Source organism: Heliconius melpomene, chromosome 21, assembly GCF_056956725.1.
Source record: "Heliconius melpomene rosina isolate 202511_hmr_F chromosome 21, ASM5695672v1, whole genome shotgun sequence".
NCBI classification, from domain to species: domain Eukaryota; kingdom Metazoa; phylum Arthropoda; class Insecta; order Lepidoptera; family Nymphalidae; genus Heliconius; species Heliconius melpomene.
In genome coordinates, this window is record NC_140409.1 from 8901376 (window position 1) to 8928811 (window position 27436).

A 27436-nucleotide genomic window follows, 5' to 3' on the forward strand; every position below is an offset into this window, starting at 1 on the left:
GAATGTAGCAAGTTGATTATTCGGCGACGCGATGGCGTGGCGAAGATAATTAAACACACACAGCAGGATAAGCAGAGGGAACTTAGTGCTAAGACACTCCGTTCCCCACTTTCCGCCGTGTTGAGTGGCGGAATTCAACGCAGGGCTTTTTCCTATATGCCAAAGCGAAGAAATGAAAATATTATATAATACCTATAATAACTTATTCCCCCGATTTGGGATCGAACACACAACCGTCGTGTTACAATCACACCCATGTGACCCTGCGCCTCGACGGCCTTTCGTGGTTGCCTTAAAAAAAACATGTAATTATTTAAATTGATAGATTGTAAGAAGGTATAAATAATACAAAATAAGGAGTGAGTATTTAAATATATTTAAATTCATCAGCGTTTCCAGTACTTAGGCTATAGTGATCTAATATTTTTGTTAAGTATGATCTAAAGAAATGCAACACTTAAGAAACATCTATGTTATATATATCAATGATATTGTAACTGTCAACTTACGTCGTATTATAAGTAGGTATATAGTCTACAGAGTGCTACATTCCTCTCTGCAAAAACAATTTAAAATACGATCGATAGATCTACGTCATTATTTTTATAGCAAAGTTCTTAGTTCGTTATTTAAGTCGGTATAAATTGACAATTTTTGTTTAAATTAACACACCATGCACTAAAATCTTGATGTTTAAAAATATAAAGAATAAATTTCGAGGTGTGGCTAAAATCAACGAAGGTAAGATTATTAATTATAATCTAATTATTTTCAAAATTACAATTATAACAGAGATACGATACATCAATAAGTTTCTTCTATTCAATATTACAAATACATTAAAGCATGGCATTGTTTAAACGAGACCACAAAATTCGTTTCAATATAACACGTATTAGACTTGTAAGTTTACATTTAAATTTGTCTAATATGCACTAATAACAACAAACATAGTGAATGTAACAGCTACTATTCACGAACTACGGTATAAATGTGTTGTTTCCATTAAAAATACAAGAATTTAAAGGTTGGTAGGCTAGTTTGTAAGGTTGGTCAATAACAATAAATCAATATGTAATAAATATAGTAATAAGCTAGAAATGTATTTACTACTAAAATACTGTGCTAGGTACCTACTTAACAACTGTCATTCATCAAAAAACATTCTAAGTTCAACGAGCGTGTAGTTCTATAAAATAACTAAATATCCCTCACAAATATCATAATCCGCTATTGGCGGTCCCATATATCAACTGTAATTGGAAATAATAAGGAGAAGGTAACACCCTGTATAGCCCAGCTATAAGGCTATAACTGCACTATCGCTAAATATCGCTTCTAGTGTGGTGGAGGTACACGATACGGCCTTAGAGGATTAAAGCAATACGAGTCTTGTTCATGTTGGTCGAAGTCCAATAAAGGAGATCACTGTAAAACTTTAATGTAACCAGTAGGTAGAAGGATTTAGGCCACTTTACGAACTAACAAGAGCTACACCAATGCTTACGAACAACTTGTACTTTCACTATATATAGTGTGTATGATATTACAAACTAGAACTTTCATATTTAGTTGTGCATAGAACGTCAAGCTTGATTTGAATTTTATCCTATTGTCTTCAACCAACACGCTAACTACTTTTACAATCTTTTTCTAGATCTAGAAGGTAATTTAGTGGCATTTAACCACTATTAAGTAAATAAATACTTAATTCGCTACAAATATATACAGATAACAGCACTCACTTCACGTGACCGCTTCCCACTCCATAGATTTGTTTCATTAGAAAAACTATTATTTGTCGAAATATTACTAAAGGTATCGTAATATATACCTATAATGAGTATTCTTTTGCAATATTTAAACAACAGAATAAAGTTTTCGTATAAAATTCATAAATGTTTATTACCAACGAGTAGTGTGTGAATTTAGAATTGACTTAGGTAGTAATTAGTTTTTATTGAAACATAAGTGAAAATTAAAAAACAGAAAAGAGCTTTATATATGTTTATATAAATCTAAACAAATTGTTAGATTTTTGTTTCCAATTACATTTTTAAGTATATTTCGTACATATTTTTTCAAATTAAGTCAAATCGGCTTACGACTTGTGAAACTAATGATTGTGAAATTGTGAATAACTATACTATACTGTGTTTTATTAGGGAATCTTTATTTAATATGTAAGTAAAAATATTGTTATAATAAATAATTATGTGTGATTTTGACCAAAATATGCAGTAAATTTGGTAACTTTTTTCCAATAATTTTTAGCAAATCAAATATTTGTAAATGTAGTTATTTATTTTCAATGAATCGCGTATTTTCATAAAAAAAAAGCGACAGAGTTTATGTATAACAATTAACTTAGTTTTATTTTAATCAGGTACATTTATTACGATTTCGAGTACCTAATTATGAATCCGAATACTAATTAGAATTAAAACTATTTTATGCTACCTTCACATGATGTACTGAAATTGTATATAGGTATAACATTCAATAATAATTGTGATGAGATAAGATATTTCAAAGTATTCAATTTATTCATGTGTGAGAAACGGCCGCACTTTTGTTGATTATTACAAACAAATTATATTATTATTATATCTTTATAGACAGATAGAACGAAAACAATAATACAAAAGTTCTGACAACATTAATAAACGAACCATTGTGGGATCGACAGTTTTGCTAATGAGAATGAATTTTACAAATTCTGCAACGTACATACATCGACTTAAGAGTTGAACAATATATATTTTCAGTCGAAGCAATAGGCCTAAGCATTGGATTCCTTGAGGTCGGTCAGCCTCGCGAGTTGTGCAGGCTCAAGTTCGTCAGGTATAGAGGCGCGGCCGGCGCGCGGGGCTGCGGGTGGGGACTGGGGGGCGGTGGGGGGACCGGAAGCTACTGAGGCCCCCGTCGACTCTCCCTCGGACGCCGTCGAGCTCGACGCCGGATGCGGAGCAGAGTCAGCGTGGCCTTCTTCGGAATCGCGCAAACAAACCGCCGTCTGTTCGGAAAGGGAGGATTCCTCGTCGTCGTTGTCTTCGGGACGATCAGGTTCCTCCTGCGGCGGCTCGGGCTCGGGCTCGGTCTCCGGAGGGGGGAAGGGTTGCTCGGGCTCCTCCATCATGGGCGTGGCGGCCGTGATAACTATTTGTGCCACGCCGAGCCCACAATCTTCACTTGTGATTTCAACTTGTGGGGGCGCAGGCTTCGGCTTTGGGGCGGGGGGCAACTCCTCCACCTCCTGATTGCGACAAGTTTTTTTTAAATATTGAGGTTATATTTAGGTGCAGTGGAAGTCCATTATCGACCAAAATCCAATTACAAAACCAAAGAGATATTTAAAAAATAAGGTTATTTCCTAAACAACCTCTATAATATACCTATCTTTTAGTTCCATATTACTGTTTATTACATATATATATTACAATTATTTTCATTTACCTATACGTTTATTATTAAATATAACAAGCCGAAAGTCATGCAAAAAGCCAAACATGCTGATGATCGTGTGTCCGGAACCGGATACTACTATGTTATATTATAGGTACTATATCTATATCTTTAAAAACACCCTAAATTACATTATACCAAATTCAAAAATGCGCACACCTAAAAAAGGAAAATTATTTATTAGTAAGATATAATACTTAGTTATGCAATTTTTATTACCTTTAATTGATTTACAATTAATATTTAAGCTTAAATATATATTTTTTACGTAGCAGGCCGAAAAAATATTTCATTATGCTACATATAAAATGTAAAAATTTAAGCCTGTTCCAAATAACAAAAGCGATGTAACACCAAGCACAATATGTGACCTTCATCTGACGATCGGCCACAAATATCTTACAGTTACTGTTACTATGAAGTGTGGCCCGTATTTATAAACGGCTCTCAAGTCTGGGATCGATCTTAAGATGCTGTTTTCATTCATAAGTTAGGTATATATCTATGAATGAAAACGACTTATAAAGATCGATCTCAGACTTGAGAGTGATTTATAAATACAAACCTAAAATACGTTAGGCAAAAAAAACACTATAAAGCTAAACGCGAGCTAATTATGATAAACCATACGAGTGTAGGTCGTGATGATGGAAAGTATGACCGTCTTGCAATGCGCTCGATAGGCAGCCGTAGATAAATATTTCGGAACATATTTGGTAAATAAAATTATAAATATAAATGGATGAAGTCGACATTATCGATTTTGTGCCCGATCGCGTCCAAACAAAGCTTACTTTGTGAAACTAGAGACGTCTACAAGCTCTTATTGTTACATTTTGACAATGCGCCACAACCAAGCGAACCTAAAACGATGTAAAAGTATTTTGTAAATAAGAGTCAAACCTCCTCCTCAAAAATTTCACCAACAACCTCATCAACTGAAGCATGAAAAAGAATTTATTTATTATTACAATAATTACATTAATTTTTTTACATATTTTACATAATTCGTCAAATTATTGTTTTTTTTTTTTCTATTTTTGTTAAATATTATCACAATATAATTGTAAAAAATACTTAATAAAGAAGCACTCTTCTTGATTCTTGACAAATTTTTAATTAAATATGTACTAAACGTATTAATATTTTTATTATTTGTACAAAAAATAATAATTCAACAAAACCATCTCCATCCGTATCACAATATAAAACAGGTAAATAAAAAAAATATATATTATACAGGGTGTCGCGCTGTTATTAATTTATTATTGAGTGATATAAATCAATCAATCAATAAAGTGACAAATCAAATTTGTATATCTTCTATTCGGGTCTTCTAAGCAAATTGCCGCATACTTACCCACGATAGTGACAGGAGGAGCCATCGAGGGCGGCGCTGTGAATTGAGTATCATACTGCTCGTGTTGGTTTCTAGTCAGTTCTAGGTTAAAGCTGAAGTCGGGCTGGCTGTCCATTGAGTCACCCATGTCCGCCGGCGGGGGCGGGGGCGGGTCCGCAGGTGGAGCAGCACTCTTAGTATTGTTGTTCTCAGTGACGATCACTGGGCAGCGTCCAAGGATATCAAATAATTGAACCATCGAATACGTTCATAGAGATTGAAGAGCGTGCGAGTTCATTGCGTGAAAGATCAGACACGGGAAGAAATCTCTTGCAGTAATCGTCATACATACAGAGTACACACAAATATATTTGACGTGATAATTACACTAACCTATAATACCGATATATAGTATCACAAAAATATTATATATTCGCTATTTTAACATCTATCTCCGATATATTTTTAGCAATACCGATAATGTCACACTCGTTTTTTTATGAAACTGTGATTAGGTTAATGGGTAAAATAAAAAAAATTTAAATAGTGAAGATTTTTATGAAGTACTCAATACATCTATCTATAGGGCAAATTATTTTTTTTCTTTATAGTCTCTATTTCATAATCGTGCAAGTTGTCATGCATTTATGGCAATGTAAAATGGACCCTAGCTTGTATTTTACCTACCAACAACTATATTACCTTGTTATCGTGCTTTACAATACTGTCAAACAAATTTAAGAATCATGCCAATTGGGAATGAAGTCGACAACCTATAACCCAATCAGCCAAAGCGATCTATCGCGAAACAATCTTACTTAATATTGGCGACTATATTTACAACAAATATGTTTAATTGCGTACAAAACAGTACAAAATATCAGCAAAAGAGATCCGCACACAGACAACTTCACGTCAATTTTTTTTTTCAACATAACATCAAGTTCTAAAATATACAGTCAGCTTAGCTTATGAAGTTGCCAAGGCACGAAACAATGGTGCAAAGAAGAAAGGAAACAGGAAAAAGTGAAAAACAAACATAAAAAAATCGTATACTTACTCTCATCATTAAATGCGCCTGATGGAGATTCAGGGGGTGAAGCAAATACAGGAGGAGCAGAGTCCGGTGGGGTCCAGTCATCTTCACCTCCGCTAAGAGGTTCCCCATTCTAAATGCATAAAAGTAGTGTTCTAAAGTTATATGTTCGTATTTAACTTATAGCAATGATATAGCAAACCTTATGAGTAAGCTTACCTCATCACACTCATCGACAATAAGAGACGGAAAGTTACCGATAACGCCATTGGCTTCGCCGCGCCACCAACCATCATCTACACCATGTGCGTCACGCGAAACTATGCGAATTATCTAGACAATATATAGAAAAATAGAAATAAGATTATTAATATTTTTCAAATATAAGCATAAAGCTGGAGACAAACCTGTCCTTCTTCAAGAGTAAGTTCATCTGCCTCTCCTTCGTAATCATATAAAGAAAAGCAGTATCCAAGAGTTGGTAATTCTTCAGGCTTTATCTCAATGTTGATTTCAGGTTCTGCCTCTGGTAATTCTTCGAGTTTCTGCTCTTCGGGCTTAGCCGTAGGAGCAGAAATCACAGATATTTGATCTGGAGATTGTACAACATCAGCGTCTTCACCTTCTACTGTATAGTCCACAGACGAAAAAGATATTTGTGAAACAAGGCCCGGTTGACTAGTTGCCTAAAAAACAAGTACTATTAATTTATTGCCTTAATCTAACACTCATTTGCTTATTATTTATCATTTTTCCACACACTCATATAACATAAAAAATAAATTACCTGTTCTCGTTCAACATCAAGGTAATTATGGGGCACATAACCTTCTTCACCGCGATAGTTTCGTGCTCGAAGCCAACCATCTCCATCACCTTCACCAACTACTTCTAGTTGTTCACTCTCAATTATGGATAGCTCATCAGGATTCTGGGCCTAATTATAAATATTATGATGGATAATTTTAGTAATTGCTTATATAAAGTTTTGACAATAGTTTATATATAATTAAACACAATACAGAAAGTGCTATACTTACTGTGTAAGAGTACAAAGCTGTGCATTTATACAAAGGCGGAGCTGGAGGCTCTGTGGCTTGTGGAGGTGCAGGTTCGGTTTCTGATTCACCCCAGTTTACTTGTGTGGGGTCATCCCAACCGACAGTAAGCTGTTCAATGCGCATGCGCTCTTCTTCCAAAGCAGCTAAATATATTAAAATGATTAGAATTTGTATATAATTTGTATACGTAATAGAAACCTTACATATTACTTTCTTTAAATTTATATAATATATTTGAAAATATTTTAATGTAATTAGTACCGTCTACATCTTCTTCATGTTCATCTTCGTTTTGAGATCCAGATGTAGTGCGCTGATGACCGGAAGTGCTAGCAACAGCTGAAGTGGTAGCTACTTCTCCTTCGGTGTTATCACTATCATAGAAAGAATCTGAACTAGGCTGATCCTGGATACAGAAATAAATTACACATTTGTAATTATTATTGATATTGTTTAACTTGTTAATACGTATATAGTGAAACTTACGGCTGCTCCTGATGCATCAGTACGAACACTGAGCAGGCTGCTACTTCTTGGTAAGGTGTCTTGAACAGCAAGCAAATCGACTTCCTTTAACCACTCATCTACGGGTGCACCGCTGTTTCTTAGGCAATCTAATCTTGCCTCGTATTTTGCCTTGGATGTTTCAGAGCGGCGAATGTTTGATTTTAGCTCATCCATTCGCACATCAAGTTCAGGTCCATTAGGATCGTTGGGATCGACCTGTATTTCAAATAGGAAGGTCAAATATGCGGACATAAATATTTGAATGATACAAAGTGAATTCATGTACCTTTTGACCTGCATCGCGCATCGCTTGGTAAAGATGTAATTTACGTACTGCATCTCTAACTAGAGCTGTCTCTCTTACTACACGAGTAGCCCATCTACGAGCCTCTTGTGCAAGTGTTTGTGAAACAGCGTCATGTTCCATTGTCACCGTATCAATGGGATCATTATCACATGGTTCGAATTCATACTAAAAATATATGAACTTTGGTTTATTATGTTCCTATAATTAAATTAAATTAAATCAGCTTCACGCTGTATCCCACCCACCAGGGCAGGCAGAGGGAATCCAGTGTTAAGACACTGCGTTCTCCACTTTCTGCCGAATTCTTTAAGCATTGCGTGGCAGAACTTAACGCCGCACTTGTGCCTCGACACGAGAGCGAAGAAATAGAAATATAAATTTAAATAAATATTTCTTCTACTCGATTCGGAAACGCACCCACAACCAATTTGAGCCCATGCGCCACGACTGGCCTCAATGTTCTTAATCATTAATTAAAATGTTTTTACTAATTATTATACCTGAATGTGCTGTTTTAGGACAGGATAATACAGATAGAGACATTGTAAATTATATTCTCGTGTAAGCTGTTGTGCTTGATCTCTTATTTTTCCAAAAGAATGTTGAGTTGCTGAACATGTTAGTAGTTCAGTACGGCCCATCAAAGTAAGGAATTCAGAAACTTTTTCGCATACAGCTGATTCCATACTTTGCATGCATGTTTGCAGTTCAACAAGAAAATAGCGGTTCTGAAAAAACACAATAACTTATAATTAGCAATTAAAACTTATAGTAGTTATTTTTATATACTTTATTAAAGCAGATGCGCACTTGATGGGCATTGGCAGCAGAGATGCTCAATAAATAATCATTTCTCGCTCCAGTTGACTTCTCTTCAAGTTGGTCTCTGCGCGACGACACCTTAGCACTATTTTTTTGCAATGATGTAATAGATTGAAAGAACGATCCCTTCTTCTTCTTCAATCTAAATTATAATAAAGAACAAAAAATTATTTTCACATACATTTTATATCAAAAAATACAACGCTAACATTAAAATGTTTACATTAACTTACTTTTCTTCAATATCTTTAGCCTTGTCTCTAACGTCATGTGCAGTATGTTCTTCGTCGAAATATAGTTTTTTAGTTTTATCCACATCCAAAACTGTTAATTGTAACTCTTTATGCGCTTGAGCCAAGGAATCAGTGCACTGTAGTCAAGAAAAAGCGAAGTCATAGTAATTCGTACACGATAAGGGTTAATTATATAAGAGTAAGACTATAATTGTGGAGAGTTTCGGAGATATGAATCACCAACAATAAAAAAAAGATACCGAAACTAGTAACTGTAAAATGTATTTTAAAAAGGCATAACTAGAAAGAGAAGATTTTAGTACGGCTTCAAACAAATTTTTATTTACTTATATAAATACAGAACAGAATACTACGGGCCGGGAACTAGCGCGGTCGCTCTTTTAGGTAGACTGCTACGCGGACGTCTTGATCTGCTACGGCACATTTGCTACGATCAGCTACGCCGTGAACAGAGCACGGGCCGTCCGCTACGGGTATTAGCGCGCTACGAGCCGGTCATGTTACGTAATCATTGTAAATCGGCTCCTTAATTATATTAATTTATATTAGTTTATATAATAGAATAGTTATTTATTTTACATTAGATTAGTAAGTAAATCAAAGGAGGGAAAGCACGACACGAGATGAAGTGTGACGAATGGATGGTATAAATGAAATCAGTAAAGAACTCGTAAAATTCAATAAAAGTTTAAAATGTAATTTCAAAAGTAGACGCCTTACTTTTTTAGCGACATTAAGCTTGTGTTGTCGTAGAACTTTTGCCTCATCGGCGATTTGCTGCTGAAAGACTTCCACGGCCGCCAACCTTGCTCTGGCTAGTTTCTCATTTTCCTCCAAAACAGTACGCCATACGTTCCACATATTCCTATAAGAAAGCAATAGCAATAACATTATTACAAACCTAAAAATTATAAGGTTTTAAAACCAGCGTAAAATAATTTACTTAATTTACAATATTATCCGAACGTTTAATCTAATGTGCAAAATGTTATGTTAAAATATAAGTCATTTTCTTTTTAAGAAACTGTTTAACAGTAATTGTTTAATAGTAGGTAGACATTAGTGCAGTAGAATCAATACTAGGATACGTCCTGTCGGAAGGATTATAGAAAATAGGATCATTATTAAATGAATTTTTCGCAAAGCTTTTAGCTCAGGTTTAGAATGCGCTAAAAGTGTGTAGAACTTTGTTATTATAAAATAATTACTATTATTAGTGAATCATTGTTAATGTCGCACTCCAATGCTAGTGCTGATACCATAATATAAATTATAATTTGATCTCGCGATGCAATATTCGCATTTTCTACTTTACATGAAAAACACACAACAACAAAATGTTGAAAGACAAGATCGGATCAGATATCGTAGGTATATGTGAAGCTTAAAAAAATAATTAAAAATATTATATTATATATATAAGCTCCAAGAGCGTCGCCTGTGATGGTTTGGACACGTTATGCGTCGGCCTAAGAACTATGCCGGATGCAAATGCCTTGCTACAACCAGTTCCTGGAGCGTGGCCTCCCGGACGCCCAAGGAAGCGCTGGTTGGATGTCGTGATGCAGGACATGAGAGCCAATGGTCTTACCACCGAGAACGCAAAAGACCGTGCAAAGTGGAGTAGGTTGAGTAGGAAGGCAGATCCTGGCAATACACAAACAACTTGCGTTCATGCAATCTATCAAAAACCAAAACGTATACTAACCATTTTTCTTCAGTGCCATCAACCTTTATATCAGGTATATTCGGTATCTTCTTATTTAAATATGCCGAAGAAATTTTCAATAAAGCCTGGGAACAAAAAGGTTTGCAATTATTATAACTACTTCACTAGAATATTAAATGCTATTCGTATTTGCCGATGTTCGGAATAACATATCACATCAAAAGGAAATTATTCTGTCTGTAGACCTATAAATATAAACGTTAACTGTCAGTTGAATATGTCATACGGCATGGTATGCAATCAGCCAGGAATATTTTATTATCTTTAATTATTTCTACCCTATAATTATGCTGCTACAGTTATTAATTTGAAGTGTTTAAATAATATTTGTGATTTTTAATCAATATTTGTTATACAGTGTTAGTGTTTGCATAGACTATGAATTTTGAAATACTATTTCCATTTCTATCTTCCGTAGTCGTTTTAGCTGTGGGTTATATATAATTCGTATTTATATTTATCAACTATCTTGCAAATATATATAAGGCTAGATAAATTGCATAAACATTTTTTTTTGTCTAAATACTAATAAGGCTGTGTTGACGATGATGACATTGCTAATTTTCTACATTAAGATGTTAATTTGTTAATGGGCTTTATTAAAAAAATCAGCTTCACGCTGTATCCCGCACACAGCAGTGTTGGCAGAAGAAACCTAGTGTTAAGACACTCCGTTCTCCACTTTCCGCCGAATTCTCGAGGCATTGCGTGCTGAGTAGCGGAACTCCACGACGCACTTTGCCTCGACACCAGAGCGAAGAAATAGAAATATAAATTTAAATAAATATTTCATATTAATTAAAAAAAATAGCTTATATTTTTACGAATAAAATAACCAAACGCAGATAGATAGATATTTCAATAATTAAATTCATCTTACCTCAGAGTATGATTTTTCAATGGCCGAGCGCTTAATAGTATATGTGCGGAGATCTTCCAGTAAATCACATTCATGTTGGTTTTTAGCGTGGAGCTTCGAAATCTGCTCCGTATGCAAATTCTTCAAAAACTTTGTATAGTTACTCTGAAACAAAAAAAAAAACAAGTTCCGTTTTCAATTTGTACGTCTGCCTCCCTTCTCCCAGTGCCTATATATTTGACGAGTTTTAGCAATAATATAGGGGAGAACAGGGTAATGAGACCCTACTATGGGAAAATGTTGATAAAAATCATATTTGTCAAAATTTTTGTAATTCTTTATTAGAAACTCATACCTTCATTATTTTACAATATTTAAAACGCGCGGCCGCGCGTAGCCAAGTTTTTTTACAAACAAAACTGGCGAGCAGCACCGTGTGTTATTTTACACGAACCATTTGAAGCCACTTTTTACCTATTCGTAACTCAAAAACTATTCCATCTAAAGCTGTCATATTTGGCTCAAATATTTAGACCCCCTATCTGTATACGTGCATTAAATTTCATAAACACAGCTCAAACAGTTATTTAGATAATGACGTCCAAAAATCGTAAATTTTTAGGGGGGTGACTGACCTATAGACCTTAATGTTAACCAAGTTCCAGATGACCTAGAATGGTGAAATTTAGCATCCGGTTAAGTAATTGGGTGTATGTAAAGGAAAAAATCCGAAACTAGTATTTTTTTAACATTTTCTTATAATTTTTCAATAAATAGATTCAATTAGGAACATTTACTTATAGTGTAGCGCCTGCCAACAAAATAAGAGAAATGCATTATTTATATATATTTGCTTTTATTTATGTCACACGTTAGTAAATATTTTATTTGTTTTGTAGACTAACTTCACTATTACTTACGTAAGCCATCTAAAACAACACGATGCTTTCAAGTATATTTTAAGATAAGATATGTCTCCATTTGTAGCTGAAAATGCCTCTAATTTATGTCCTGACAAAGCCTGCCATCATGTGGACTTCAAGGGCTTCACGTAAAAATATAAAAATATAATAAATGGATTAACATCCTTCATTATTATTTATTATAATTTAAACATATGTTTTAGTACTTATTATACTAAGAGTATTTGCAGTCGATTAACGTATTTGATATTAAATTATTATTACAATATTTAAGTACTAAGTCCTATATAAGATCCTATAAGGGTTCTGTTTTATTGCTTTCGAGGTACAGAACCCTAAAACAGAAAAAAAATACACTAAAAAATAAATATAAAAAAAATAATTATATTGATAGAAATATATATAAAATTTAAGAATAATATACTATCTGTAAGGTCAGTCGTGGCACAGGGGCACAAAGTGTGACTGTTAAACCGACTGGTAGTGAGTTCGATTCCCACTCGAGGAAATGAAATATTTATTTAAACTTATATTTCCATTTCTTCGCTCTGGTGTCGAGGCAAGGCGCGGCGGAGAGTTCCGCGACTCAACACGCAATGCCTCCAGAATTCGATGGAAAGTGGGGTTACTGAGTGTATTAACACTAGGTTCCCTCTGTCTACTCTGCTGTGTGCGGGATACAGCGTGAAGCTGATTTTATTTTTAATTTGTTATATTGTCAGCCTACCAGCTATCTTAACAGAAGTAATTATAAAGTAATTATTAACAGTAAAAATTTAAGTAATTGTTAGTAAAAAAAATAAGAGAAAAAAAGAGAAAATTAAAAATTACTTAAACAAAATAATAAAAAATAAATAAATCCGCTTTACGATGTATCCCACACATAGCGGGGTAGAGAGAGGGAACCTACTGTTAAGACACTCAGTTCCCCTCTTTCCATCGAACTCTGGAGGCATTGCGTGTTGAGTTATTCCAACAAAATAATAAAATTAGAAAAAAATATTAATTAATATATCAGATTTCTAAACGCAGCATACATTCATTACTTTCAAATCTGACAACTGTCATTTAATCAACAAAATAAAAACTATAGTCGAGATTCATAGATAAATATAATCTATTTTCATATATAATTAAATATCGTCTTAAGAGTAATAAAACATAATATTATTGACCATAATAAAAAAGTAAATATCTAATTATATTAGATATATTTTATTGTACGAAGCCGCTCATATTTTAATGGTTTTTTTGGCCTGAGTTTCATGATTTTACTGGTTTTAGGAACACTTGTGAAAACGGCAGAGAACGGAGTCGACCTTGGGATCATATCAATTCAGATTGGTACCGTCAGCACTTAATAAACTTATTGTTTATATTTTTTCCAAGACATGTTGAACAATGAGTCGTTCAATAGAATTGCTTGTGGTTGAAACAAGAACTTACACCGAATTGTTCCAATGCCTCCCGATGGGAGCTGTCTCTTCCATGCTATTGCATATTCTTCGTTTGAGCGTATTGATATACAACAAACTAATAAATTGCGCGAGACTATAGTAGAGTACGTATGTCGTAACTGGAATGATTTAAGTATCTACACTAGCGCTCGAAACGGGAATCCTTACTCTTCTAAAGAAGACATGCTTTGCTTAACTACGTACGGAGCTACTTCCGAAATAAAGGCTGCAGTAGATTTGTACAGTACTAGCGGACGCGCGCAGCTTCGCTTGCTTATTGCTTAGGGGTGAATTCTAATAAACTTTGAAACACGTGTTCAATAAAATATTTTTAAGAGTCTCAATTTCAAATTTTATAAAAATCAGTGGCGATTTAAAGATTTTTCTATATAAAATTTTAACCCCTTATTTACACCCCTAGGGGATGAATTAAAATAAACCACGAAACTTATGTTCAATGAAATATTTTTAAGAGTAAATTTCAAATTTTATAAAAATCGGTGGCGATTTAAAGATTTTTCCATACAAACTTTCAACCCCTTATTTGCACCCTTAGGGGGTGAATTTTAGAAAACCATGAAACATATGTTCAATTAAATATTTTTAAGAGTATAAATTAAAAATTTTATAATAATCGGTGGCGTTTAAAAGATTTTTCCATACAAACTTTCAACCCCTTATTGGCACCCTTAGGGGAAGAATTCTAGAAAACCATGAAACATATGTTCAATTAAATACTTTTAAGAGTCTGAATTTCAAATTTTATAAAAATTGGTGCCGATTTAAAAAAAAATCTATACAAACTTTCAACCCCTTATTTGCACCCTTAGAGGGAGAATTCTGGAAAACGATGAAACACGTGTTCAATTTAATACTTTTAAAAATCTAAATTTCAAATTTCATAAAAATCGGTGCCGATTTAATTTTTTTTCCATACAAACTTTGAACCCCTATTTCACCCCTTTAGGGTAAAAATTTTTCAAAATCCCTTCTTAGTGGATATCCAGATTACGAAAGTAAATATCTGTCCAAATTTCACGTTCCTACGCACAGCGGCTACGGCTGTGCGTGCGTCTTACCTCAGTCAGTGAGAACAAGTCCTTTTATATATATAGATATAGATAGAAGTGTATTATCACAATGGTGTCCTACTTGGTTTATTCGGCGAACAGAAATGTCCTATGAAGCCCTTACTCTAAACTAAGTTTTAAAAAGAGCAACTCTTGAGTTTCTTGCCGTAGTAGCTTCCTATAGGAAAAGTACTTGTAATGGCCAAATTGAATAAAGAATATTTTGATTTTGATTACATTATAAACCTTTCTACTTATGATTTCTGTACAAAAAGTAATGATATCCCATCAAAAACATAAATGTAAAATGAAAGCCAAGTTCAGTAATAAAACATATGCTTTCAGCGATAAAAGAAGTGAGATGTAAATGTATGCCAAGTTCAATGGTCAGTCCTGAAATTAATTTTAACAATATAAAATATTTTATAACAACTGAAAATGTCCATTCTTCTTACAACTTGGAGACTTTATTTATGTGTAATATCTGACTTGGCCAGTTTTCAAATTAATTTACATCGATATAAATAAATGTATTCAAATTCTATTCTATTCAGATTCTATTGTAAATTTATATGAAAACTGGCCAAGTCAGATATTACACATAAATAAAGTCTCCAAGTTGTAAGAAGAATGGACATTTTCAGTTGTTATAAAATATTTTATATTGTTAAAATTAATTTCAGGACTGACCATTGAACTTGGCATACATTTACATCTCACTTCTTTTATCGCTGAAAGCATATGTTTTATTACTGAACTTGGCTTTCATTTTACATTTATGTTTTTGATGGGATTATATTCACGATAATAATCAATCACAGACATGTATTAAGGTACAATTACAATTTTACAAAAAAAGTCAGTCGCTCTCATTACCCGACAAATGCGGCTAATCAGAGCCTATTTAACACTCATATGCGAAATGGGAACCTTAATAATTATTCTTAAATATAAAAATAACAAATCGTACTTTTAAATGAGATCTTTCGTTATAATAATCATCAACAGGTATAAAACTATTTAGCTTCCCCTAAATTATGTCTCCTTAAAGTACTATAAGGAAATTAGCGGTTTTTTGTCAGCGTGGAGCGAAAAACACACGAATGAAGTCAACATAGCTCCCATTACCCGACCGCTCTTAACTTCAGTAAGAAAATAATTTATAGATAGAAAATGTCAACTTAGTATCTAACACAGTATTTTATTTAAGTGTTGGAATTATTAAATTTATAAATTTAACAAATTTCGTTAATAAGTCTTATTAGTGAGTTTAGTTATATGTTAATATAAAACATTTATTCGATTTGGATTAGAACCTACAACATGGCATGTGAGGCGTAGGCGAGGCATAAACTGAGCTTTGCATTTGTGTGAGTATACTCGTACATAGATTGTGTAAGTGGCTTAAATCGATTAATAATGCTTTTTATCTACCGGGCTGTTATTTGACGTAACTACACCCCTTAACTAACGACTGGCATATCTATGTATCGTCCCATTAATCAAAGGTGAATGAAAAAGTTGACACGATTACTGTCCAAGAATAGAAAAATGTGTCACATGTATTTTTAACTTTCAAGTAGTAAAAGAAAAAAACATAATCAAAATGTTGCTCTTAGTCATATAACGAAATAATTTATTATTAACACAACTTACTCAACAGGTGAGAGTGAAAATAGAAAGGATGAAAGTCTGGTTTAGAAGAATATTTATATAATATTATTTAAAAAAAAAATTCTAGCTTTACTTTTGGTGATCGCACATACAAATGCAAAGTTCAGCTTACGAGCTGTAATTAAGTTACATAAGTGCAAAATTATTTGATTCTATGTCTAGTCTATAGGACATAAACAAGTAAAAAGCTACAAGAGAGTTCAAAACAATTTTCTTATATTTTCGTGTCAGTTATATCAATGTGATAATTGAGTATTTATGTCAAATTATTTACAAGAAAGTTTAGAAAATTGACTGCCAACTTGAAATAATGGCTTCTCATTTAAATATTGTATAGGTTTTGCCCGTATGCTTCACTTTAATAATAAAACAACGGTAGTTTGCCGATTATCGACATGCTATGTACATAACGTGACCAGACGATTCGTTTTGAACGGGACCGTCCCGGTTCGCCGGTGGCCTCAAAAATGGTAATTTTTTCAAAATGACATTTAAATTTGGTCAACCGAATTATGTTTCGTCTCGTCGACGATTAATTGAATGAAATTATCCACAAAAAAAAACGAAAGCACCCAAAATTTTTGCCATTTATACTTAACAGAACGTAAAAAACAAAAACTCCAAAAAAACACCAAAAGCACACATTGTACACAAAAAAACTAAATAATAGTCAAATGTTATTTTTTTAAAAATGGTTAAAAATATTTAAAATTGCTGCTAATTAACGAAAAATAAAACAATATTTAAATAATTTATTTTCATTAATAAAATAATAAACTTCCACTTAAATAGACGTCACCTATTATTTTTCATTTCTAAATGTTTAATAAAATAGTAGTGTATGATGAATATCATCTGCATGGAGCTATATTATTAATGTGCTCATTAATTGTGTATGCAGTTTTAATTTTCATCTTTAGGTCAAAAAAAACATAGGTTTAATTAAATTAGTATACTTAACAAGTATCAATTAAATTAGCTGCAACAGAGGGACAGACAGACACACGAGCTGCGAATGCATTTGACTGCATACATTTTTTTTATTTTTTTATATATTTTACAGGAAGCCTTTTTATTTTTTAAATGTAATGTAAGATTACAAAATATGAGCACTTACCTGTGTACAAAGGCACTATAAGTTGCTCCTTGTAAAAGTACTTTCGATATTGTTTATTAACAAACGAAGGAAAGGAACAAACAAGTCAAGGAAGGAAGCCACGAGATAGGAATTTTAATAGGTTTTCCATATTAAACGCTAATGTTGGAATAAAGTAGACATATAGCATATTATATGTTTGTTGAGCCACAGAAGTGCATAAAACACCATTCACACTAATGTTACCTTTTTTTAATTGACTTTAAAATATTATTTTTTATATGTTTGTTAGTAAATTATAAAGATACTTTTTAATGAGTTATTTTACAAACAAAGCGCTTCGACAGCCTCAAATGCTTCTTTAAAATGTTTTTTTTTCAGTTGCATGCTTTATCTGTATAAGACACTACACTCCCCTCTTTCCGACGAATTCTGGAGGAATTGCGTGTTGAGTGGCGAAACTCAACGCTGCGCTTTTACCTCGGCACCAGAGTGAAGAAATAAAAATATTAAATATTTCATTTCCTCGAGTTGATATCGAACCCACAATCTGTCGCGTACAGCCACATGCTTGTTCCACTGCGCCACGACTGGTCTCATTTTAAATCAATTGTAAATATTTTATATATTTTAATTACATTAATTCATTTTATAAAGTAAAAAAAATGGAAAGCGTTCTTATCTCATTAGAACGTCGTCACCTCACCTAATGAATAAAGAGTCTCGCATATCCTCGTTGTGACGTACGTTCAGTTATGTTACTATTCAAGAAAAACATAAAATAGTAAAAATAATATATATTTCTATGCAACCTTTTAAAAATTAAATTTGAAATCAAAATACAAATTTAAAATAAATCTAATATTTCTACTTACAATTAAATAAAATTTATTAATCTAATAGTAAGTACCCAAAACTTTGTTTTGATTTTTTTAAAAAAATGTCATTTTCTTGGTTTGTCTATTTGTCAGTGCGTTAGTTCCCAACGGCTTTCCTTAACATTTAGTTGTTTCATTTCAGTCGGTTTATAAATAATAATTATTTTATTTTATTTAGTAAAACACTTCAGTATAGTTAACAAAATTGTGACTTATAATCTATCACGGCGGCAATTAACTTAAATGGAATACGTCCTTTCCCCTTTGCAACCTCATGAGCATTAAAAACACCTTTACAATTATTTATAGAAGCCTATTAAATTAAAAGAATTCATCGTAAAAATGTTATGTCAATATAAAGAATTGCACACAAAATAAGAAATTATTGAATTGGCTAAAACTTTAGCTATTAATGTATGGATATTGTCCTTAAAATTAAAAAAAAAAAAAAATCAGCTTCACGCTGTATCCCGCACACAACAGGGTAGGCAAAGGGAACCTAGTGTTAAGACACTTCGTTCCCTACTTTCTCCCGAATTCTGGAAGCATTTCATGTTGAGCGGCAGGACTCAACGCCGTGCTTAGCCTCGACACCAGAGTGAAGAAATGGAAATATAAACGTAAATACATATTTCACTACCTCGAGTGGGGATCGAACCCACAACCGTCGCATTACAGTTACACTCTTGTGCCGCTGCTCCACGACGGCGAATGATAATGTTTTTAGATCACGAAAATAATCCAGAGGAGAAAATAAATAATTGTGTAGGACGAGACGACGAAGACGCGAGCGGGTGCTAGTATATAAGCACTTACAATTGCAAGCACTTAAAATTGGTTGCTATAATAATGATTTATTATGAGAAAAGAAAATAAAGTTAAAACGACTGAAGTAGAATGAAAGAAAATAAACTGAAGTGAATCGAAGCAACACAAGAAGAATCGACACCAAGTGAAAGAAATTAAAATAAGCTTTAAAAACTAGTAGAGACTTAAAAGAACTAAGGTAGATATGACTATAATAAGCGAAGTAGATATCTAGAAAAATTGAAATCTTTTAAATAGTGCAGTATCATAAAAATTGTATTGGATAATATACTTCCGAATTTATATATATATTTTTTTTAATTATATTTATATGAATTGCAGATGATTTTCTTCTTACGTCCTACACCTACCTAAATAATAATATATACTCGTACCTAACCTCGTGACGTGCCTACAATAGATTCAAATTGATTTTAACAGAAAATTGTAAAATATGTCAGACTAGCCCCGTTATATGTTGAAACAACAGTAAGACTTAATAGTTCAGCAATGTTTCTAGAAAAAAAATCTAATTATGAACTATACCATTTTTTACGGCACTTCGGGAACCTAGTTTTTCACATGAAAACTCTTTAACGCTACTTCTCTTAACCAAACGACGTACCGCTTTTAAGTTTAAAACAATTGTTAGGACCTGACAATTGTATTTTTATATACGTATTTTTAACAAATAGCCGCCCTCGTGGTATATACTGATAACCTGGCGGTTGTGCGCTCAATTACCACTAGGAGGAATATATATATATATATTACATATATTATATATATTTTCTCTTTGGTTACGAGGCAAAGCACGGTGTTGAGTTTCGCCGCTCACACACAACACAGTGTCGGACTGTGGGATACAGCATGAAGGTATAAAAGCAAAACAAATAGCCAATTTGTATCGTTCCTATATATAGATTTGTAGAGCCCGCAAAAAATAAGTAATTGTTATTAGAGATCATAAGTGACGATGACGATACAATATTCTTATAATATGCAGTTGATAGTTCCAGAACGACCAGAATAACAGAAAAGTTATTATTAAGTTCTTTATATTATTATTTCTTATTTACACAGACAGTCCGGCTAAATGGTGGTCGACACACACAAAACCAGTCAATTGCGAGTCGCACTCGCCAACCGAGGGTTCCGTATCAATTTAGTTTACAGTACAATAAGAAAGTGATTGATTTTGATTTTGATTTTTTTGTAAGACATACCTGTAAATTTTCATTTTCAAATCATATATATCATAAGTTCTCAATTGTTGCCAAATTCCACAATAGTCCATTCACAGGAAGTTAAAGTTTTTTAAGTTCTGATTACGCGTCAAATTTCATACAAAATGCAGCAAACACAATGCATAAGTGCTCGTATGTTTCGATCGAAGACCTGGATAAAAATTTCAGCTTGATGTAACTCCACGCGATATTAAAGTAAATGGTCTTGAGGGACAGACAGACAGACATCCAACACTCGCCAAATATTTTTATATATCCATTTAATTTCTATAATAATGAGACCGCATTCAATAAAATTGATGTGTAACAACTACTAAGGTATAATAAATATAACCCAAATCTATTAATGGAGATTATGTTTTATTTTATGAGAGATAGAGAGAGATTATGTTCGTAAATGTATTAGGTAAATATTTATTATATTTCCCGCCAAGAGTTTTGCGTTTTTATAAATTAGACACACAATCTTTTTAAATAAATTGAAAATCATTAAAAGTAACTCAAGTCGAAATGCAAATGAAATGTAGCGCTAGAGGCAAATAAAAACTTCATATTATAAGAGCCTAGTCTAGTCTAGTCTAGCAGCTAAATTTATAAAAAATATATTTTTTTATTTTGTTTTCCTATTAATCATAATAAAAACATAAATCAATATTAATTTTGTTAATAATAGTCTTTAGGAAGAAAGGATATACTATGTCTAACAGGTATTTTAATGTTAGATCCTCCATTACAATTACGAATTTGATTATTGTTATTAAACGGTTTTTTATATAAGTATAATATAAAAGCAAATAAAATGATTTTATTCTACACAAGAAATATACAAGAATTGGTTCTATATTGAGCCCCCCGCTAGAGCTGTAGAACGACTTCTCATGTGCTGGGGACGCGAGCAATTACTTAATCTAAGATCATTATGTCTGCTGAGACCGACGAAGGATGTGCTCGATAAATGAGAGTCATACGTACGAGTATCTCGTGCTGTTATATAATGAGAGAGATATTTCTTTACGAGTTGGGAGCACAAATGAACATTACGGTTTACATTGACAAAGCGCTACGGCGGCACTGCAACGGGACGGGGCAGGGGCGTCGTAGCGCGCTCGGGGCTCGCGGGCCGGCGGGACAGTGGACGGCGGGACAGCGGGACAGCGGGACTCACCTTCCTGGGCGGGGGCTGCATGGCGCAACGGCGGCCGACGAGGGTTCGGAGCGCGAAGCGTGGATCGATGGCGACACCCGTGAGCGAGACTGCCGCGTTCCCGTGTCGCACGCCCGAGGGCCCGAGGCGAGCTGCGCGCATGCGTTCGCTACGGCTACGATTGTCCCATTACCAGCCATAGACTGCTTGCCACAGAGTAAACCACCATCAATATAAAACACCACTTACTGAACATGCCTATTGTTGTAAACATTATATTTTTATGTCATTAAAAAATTATAAAGTATATAAATTATGTATCTCTTTTTTGCATAATTTGAAATTTTGTCGTTCGTTTGTCGTGAAATATCAAGTTAAAATTTATATCAAATCTTTAGTTCTACGGTGATTTAGAGAATTGAAAAACTCAAGTATTCATGCATCCTTTTTGCTGCATTTTATATGAAATTCATCGCATAATTAAAATCAATATGATACTTCGCGTGCCCCTACGAAAATGAAATTTGGCACGAAGTGGCAACTCACAATACAAATAAGGGAAAATATCCAAAAAAATTAAATTTTCTGGTTTTCATAGAAAAAAATAATTACAAATTTATAATGGTAGTTCATTTCATTCAAAACAACCACGCACGGGTGTCTCCCGCAGACCTACAATTATGAAATTTAACATGAAGTGTTTTCCTCACTGAAAATACAATGTTTCGAAAATAGGGCGGAGTGGAATAGTTTCGGTCTTAATACGAGGTTCTATTATGCTATATATCTATATATACATAAAGTGTGAAGCCGAAAAAGAAATCTATAAAGAACTTGCATATTTAACTTAATTTTTTTTTAACTTGCAGTGCAACTTGCAGAAAAAATCTGAAAATGGCAATTTGTATTTATATAACAGAAAAAATAATAAAGAATTCTCATTTTCACAAAAGCTCATTTTGTGTGAAATCTACCTTAAAAAATTAAGTTAATCAACTTTAATAAGTTGCACTTCCCGTTTACCTACAATCCTGAAATTGGTACAGAACCCTCTAAAATTGATTTTCATTTATTTATGATAAGAACAAAAGGAATAATATAATGTAATTTAACATAATAATACACTTAACAGATAATTATTTTTTTGTTTAAAAAACGATTCAACTTTTTTTTCTTTTATTATGTATTCTTAGAATGCACAAAACATAACTTATTTAAAATACTGATAATCTATCTCTATGAAAATTGTTTTCTCAAAACACATAGTTTAAAAATAGACGTAAACCATTCGAAATAAAATTACTACGAAAATTCGTCTTTGTGCAGTTGTGTTGTACAAAACTTTCAAGTATTCCATTATTCCGTTACTTCCATTTGACGACGCTGGTAACGCCGCCGGTAAAAGCTAATCATAAAACTAAAAAAAAAAAAAAATCAGCTTTACGCTGTATCCCGCACACAGCAGAGTAGGCAGAGGGAACCTAGAGCTAAGACACTCCGTTCCCCTGCGGCACTGCGTGATGTATGTCAGAACTCAACGCCCAGCTTTGCCTTGACATCAGAGCGAAGAAATGAAAATATTAAATATTTCATACCCTCGAGTGAGAATCGAACCTGCACTACGACTGGCCTCACTGGTATTTTTGTTGTTAAATATCAATAATAAATTTAAATTGTTGGTACTCACCGATACCAGCGGTCTTTTTCTTTGCGTTCCATATTTCTTTTCATAATAACTTGATCTTTTTACCTCCATCTTATCTATTACAATGTAATAGTAATATATTGTTTTATATATATTCGGTAAATTAAAGAAAACTAAATATATAAGTAGTTATAAACACAAACATATCTTAAGCATTCAGCAAACCATTCGAAATTGATAATACCTAATGTGTAATCAACGAATCGACCTTATATTGATAAACGTCTTTAAGTGTTTAGATAATATTTTTTATTAACGTAATATTATATAGTAGAAAGAATGTTTTTTAATCATGCTATATAATTATTCTATATTACTCTAAGTGTTAAGCTAATTATTATATTTTTATTTAAATCATTATCGGTTACATTAGGTAATATTCGGTTAATCCTGAAGTTTGAAACAAGCAATAAAATAAGTGGTATGTAAGAACCTGTGTTATAGAATACATGTTTGATTCTATTCTATTCATGCTATTTATATGATAGTATTAGGATACTAGTAGCATTTTTAACTATTGTTTTGCTAAGTATATTCGCCCCGCTTGGAAACGAATAAAAAAAATTAGATTTATTTGGGTCATAATCAGAAAAGTGGACATTTTCGAATTCGTAACGTAACTGATAAGTAACAACACTGATAATGTTTGTTACGAAACTGATGACATAAGGCAATTTACACAACAAAATAAGGATATTATATGAATAAAACTATTGTTGTTTTTATTTAATGAGACACAAATTAAAATTTTAAAGATTCAATCCTTGAATTAACAGATTATAAATGTAAGAAAACATAACAAAGTGACAATATTAACAATATAATAATGCTAGTTCGTAACGTAATAAACTTATATTTCTAGAGATCACAAAGTTAATGATAAAATTCAATCCACTTTTAAATATATAAAAATTTGAGTCGTTATCACTGGAATTAAGTTTAATTCTTTGTAAGTGTTTATTCCGCATATCTTCATATTTAATAGGATTGGTCTGTTTAAGACGTTCTCTATATCTTTATTGTCTTTCAGCATTTGACATAGGAGCCATGACGGTTACTGAAAATTAAAAAATATGTATCAATAGATATTTAATAATATTTTATGTTTATTGTTTAGATCTTTAACAACGCTAGTACATAACGTATTTGTTTTTAAATAAAAGCCTCACCCGCTTGAGCTACATATTTATTAATTCACTATCTCCAGAGAAAGAAATAATAATTACAAAATCACAACTAATTTCAGGAAGAATAAAAAAACGTTTTTAACTAAATCGGTTAAGCCGTTTCTGAGATAAGCGTGCACAAACACATTAGACAAACAAGCAAACAGGCTTAAAAATCATTATTGTTAGTTACTTTACGTTATCAAAAGTCACCAATTATATTTTTCATATGCCAGCAATTTTTTTTTATATATACATATCTTCTGATGGTAACGTAATTATGAACTAGGCTTCATATTTTCTCAGTTTCGTTACGTAACGAAATATAACGCAATTGAGAATGAAGTCTGAGAAATTCTAACCTTTTTAAATATTTGCTCATAAGCCACGTGTTGCATGTGCAAGCACTGAAGTTCTTTTTTGAGATTTTGTAAAAAGAAGCAAATAACATAAACAAGAAAACGAAATTATAGAATACTTACCAAAATAAAAGCCGTTTATAACCCTGAGATGTAATTTCACGCATTCCCTCTAAAACATTTGAACCCCTCAACTGCTGCGAGAACACTACTTGTTGTAGCTACGATAGCATTGACTTATACAATAATGGTGCCACAATAAAAACTAATATTAAATACCATTCAAAATAATTGCGTTCATATTTTAATTGTACGTTACTAGCCCTGAGTAACAAAAAGACAATATTTTGGGACAAATTTACTTAATTCATATATATTATTTATTAGGTAAATAATGTATCAATAAAAGTAGTTCTATTTAATATTATGCATAAAGTAAAGTAATATAAACATATCTGAAATCAAATAAAACCATAAATATTCGTAACAAATCAATTTTTAAAAAGTAAAGTGGTGAATGGGACACGAAAAATTGTATGGAAGCATTTTGAAAAGTTTTTTGCAACTAACAAAAAATACTATAATTTGCCATAATACATTTAAAATATTACAAAAATCTTTAAGTTAATAAGTAAATTTATCTTAAATGGCTAAATATTTAAATTATCTTTAAAATTGTATTTTTAAAACGCATTCAAAGTAGCGGGACAAGAAAAGACACAAAATGTACACCTTTTCTGATTATGACCCATTTATTATAGTTATATATTTTCTTAGTGTTTTTACTTGTGAAAAGATTTTGTTGCATTTTATATGATCTCATTGGCAATTACAAAAAAATATGTATGATTAAGTACTTAAGCGCTCGGCGAATACTCGCGGTTAATGACCTTTGACGTCATTCAAAACGAGCATTAAATGATGGCTTCTGTTTGTCAGGCTCAAACTTTTTCATTACATATTTTAAATTTCACTTTTAATATTTTTTATGTTTTGAAGCCTATGTGATTATTATAGGAAATAAAAATATGCATACAAAATCAGTTAATATTAGTTATTAATATAAAAAATATATGTATACGTGACTCAACGTATTGCAATGAGGCTATGATAATGGGGTCAATATCCTCGTAGTCATACGTAATGTCAGAAAATTATAATTCATTTTATCTACACTCAATACAGAGACTGTTGATAAATTATTTTTTCCAGGCATTGTGCGTTGAGTGGCGGAACTCAACGCCGGGTTTTGCCTTGGTGCCAGAGCAAATGAAAATATTAATAAATAATAATTTATTGCCTCGAGTGGGGATCGAACCCACAACCGTCGCGTTATAGTCACACCCTCGTGCTCCTGGGTTAAGACGGCTTCAAATTTATAGTTGGTATCATAAATATATTTTAAAATATTTAAATTATTAATCAGCGGACGAAAGTGGATCATTTCTACCTACCATTCAAAAAAAGGAACCCTTATAAGATCGCTTTGTTGTCCGTCTGTCTGTGTATCCATGTTGAAGTTACCTATTTGTTCTATACAATTATATAATTTGGCAGCTAGCCTCTACAGGTAGTACTACAGGTCGTCAACTATGACGAAAAAATTTAAAAACTGTACATTTGTGGTACCTAACAAAAAAAAGCCTTAACAAGGGGCAAAATTTGGTGTTTATGCCGTTGGTTTAAGTGAGATATCAAATAAAAGGGCTCTGGCTAAGCTAAGCTTGAATTGCGAAAAAAGCTCAAGACCTCCAATTGTTTCACGGAACCCTTGGTGGAAAACCTCTGTTTCGAGTAATAATGCTTACTTATTTATAAACAATACTATTTATATTATTTATATACTAATAATAATTTCTTCTGTCTGTATGTATGGACGCTTATCTCCAAAACTACTAAACCAAAATCAAATCAAAATCGGTTTATTAAAAAAAAGTTATAGCCCTTTGAATGAACTCAAGGCATGAGTTTGCCTGCAAATATATAGCGATTCATATTTATACTTATATAAAATATTATAAATCCTTACCTAAATCAATAATTTAACATTTAGGGCAGTTTCTGAACGAGTAAATTAAATTATTCATTGACATCAACACATTTGACTGTCAGTCTTTCTGTTTATTAAATGAATAATCATGTAGTTCAAGCGGGCGAAGCCGCTAGTTAAAATCTATAAATCTTAGGTACAACAACGTTTCACTATTATAAATTCTGTATAAATTTTAATGTTGTTGTTGTTTTATGCATTGTGAAAACAACAAACATTATTACTGGATTAGCAATAAGTACTAGTATGCTCTCAATACTTCTTACAGATGTTTGCTCGAGGAACTACTTTTATTAAAGTGGTGTTTTCCATGGTGGCATCTTTTTTTCTTGAATATTGGGAAAATTCCAGTATTAAAAGTAAAAATGTATGATTTGAAACCACAATACTGATCGTATTAATGTAGAAAAATGGGAAACAGAGTGTTTTGACACTAGATTCACTCTGCCTACCCAGCTGAAGCCCTTTATTCAATTCAAAA

At 32.6% G+C, this 27436-nt stretch overlaps 1 protein-coding gene across 3 annotated transcripts; it reads right to left on the reverse strand.

Moving 5' to 3' along the window:
* Window positions 1–357: 357 nt before the first annotated feature.
* On the reverse strand, window positions 358–23530 carry nwk (FCH and double SH3 domains nervous wreck). Of its 3 annotated transcripts, none has more exons than XM_085205951.1 (18): window positions 23363–23530; window positions 11401–11544; window positions 10500–10585; window positions 9512–9656; window positions 8771–8907; window positions 8526–8679; window positions 8216–8443; window positions 7695–7880; window positions 7388–7624; window positions 7163–7307; window positions 6881–7044; window positions 6628–6777; window positions 6248–6526; window positions 6060–6173; window positions 5865–5973; window positions 4826–5026; window positions 4369–4403; window positions 358–3256 (listed from the first exon to the last, which is right to left on the reverse strand). In XM_085205951.1, the coding sequence occupies exons 1-18, from the start codon at window positions 23429–23431 to the stop codon at window positions 2783–2785; spliced, it is 3057 nt and encodes a 1018-aa protein (XP_085062077.1). In that variant the 5' UTR covers window positions 23432–23530; the 3' UTR covers window positions 358–2782. The 3 variants fall into 3 exon arrangements, with proteins under 3 accessions (XP_085062077.1, XP_085062076.1, XP_085062078.1); XM_085205950.1 differs by lacking the exon at window positions 23363–23530 and adding an exon at window positions 21697–22232; XM_085205952.1 differs by lacking the exons at window positions 4369–4403; window positions 23363–23530 and adding an exon at window positions 21697–22020.
* Window positions 23531–27436: the final 3906 nt, after the last annotated feature.

Coding starts and splice junctions, on each gene's coding strand:
- nwk (XM_085205950.1), bottom strand. CDS start 21,837: ATGCGCGCAGCTCGCCTCGGGCCCTCGGGCGTGCGACACGGGAACGCG. Junction 7,308..7,387: donor CTGATGCATCAGGAGCAGCC/GTAAGTTTCACT, acceptor TTCTGTATCCAG/GATCAGCCTAGTTCAGATTC. Junction 5,027..5,864: donor AGGCGCATTTAATGATGAGA/GTAAGTATACGA, acceptor GACGCTGCCCAG/TGATCGTCACTGAGAACAAC.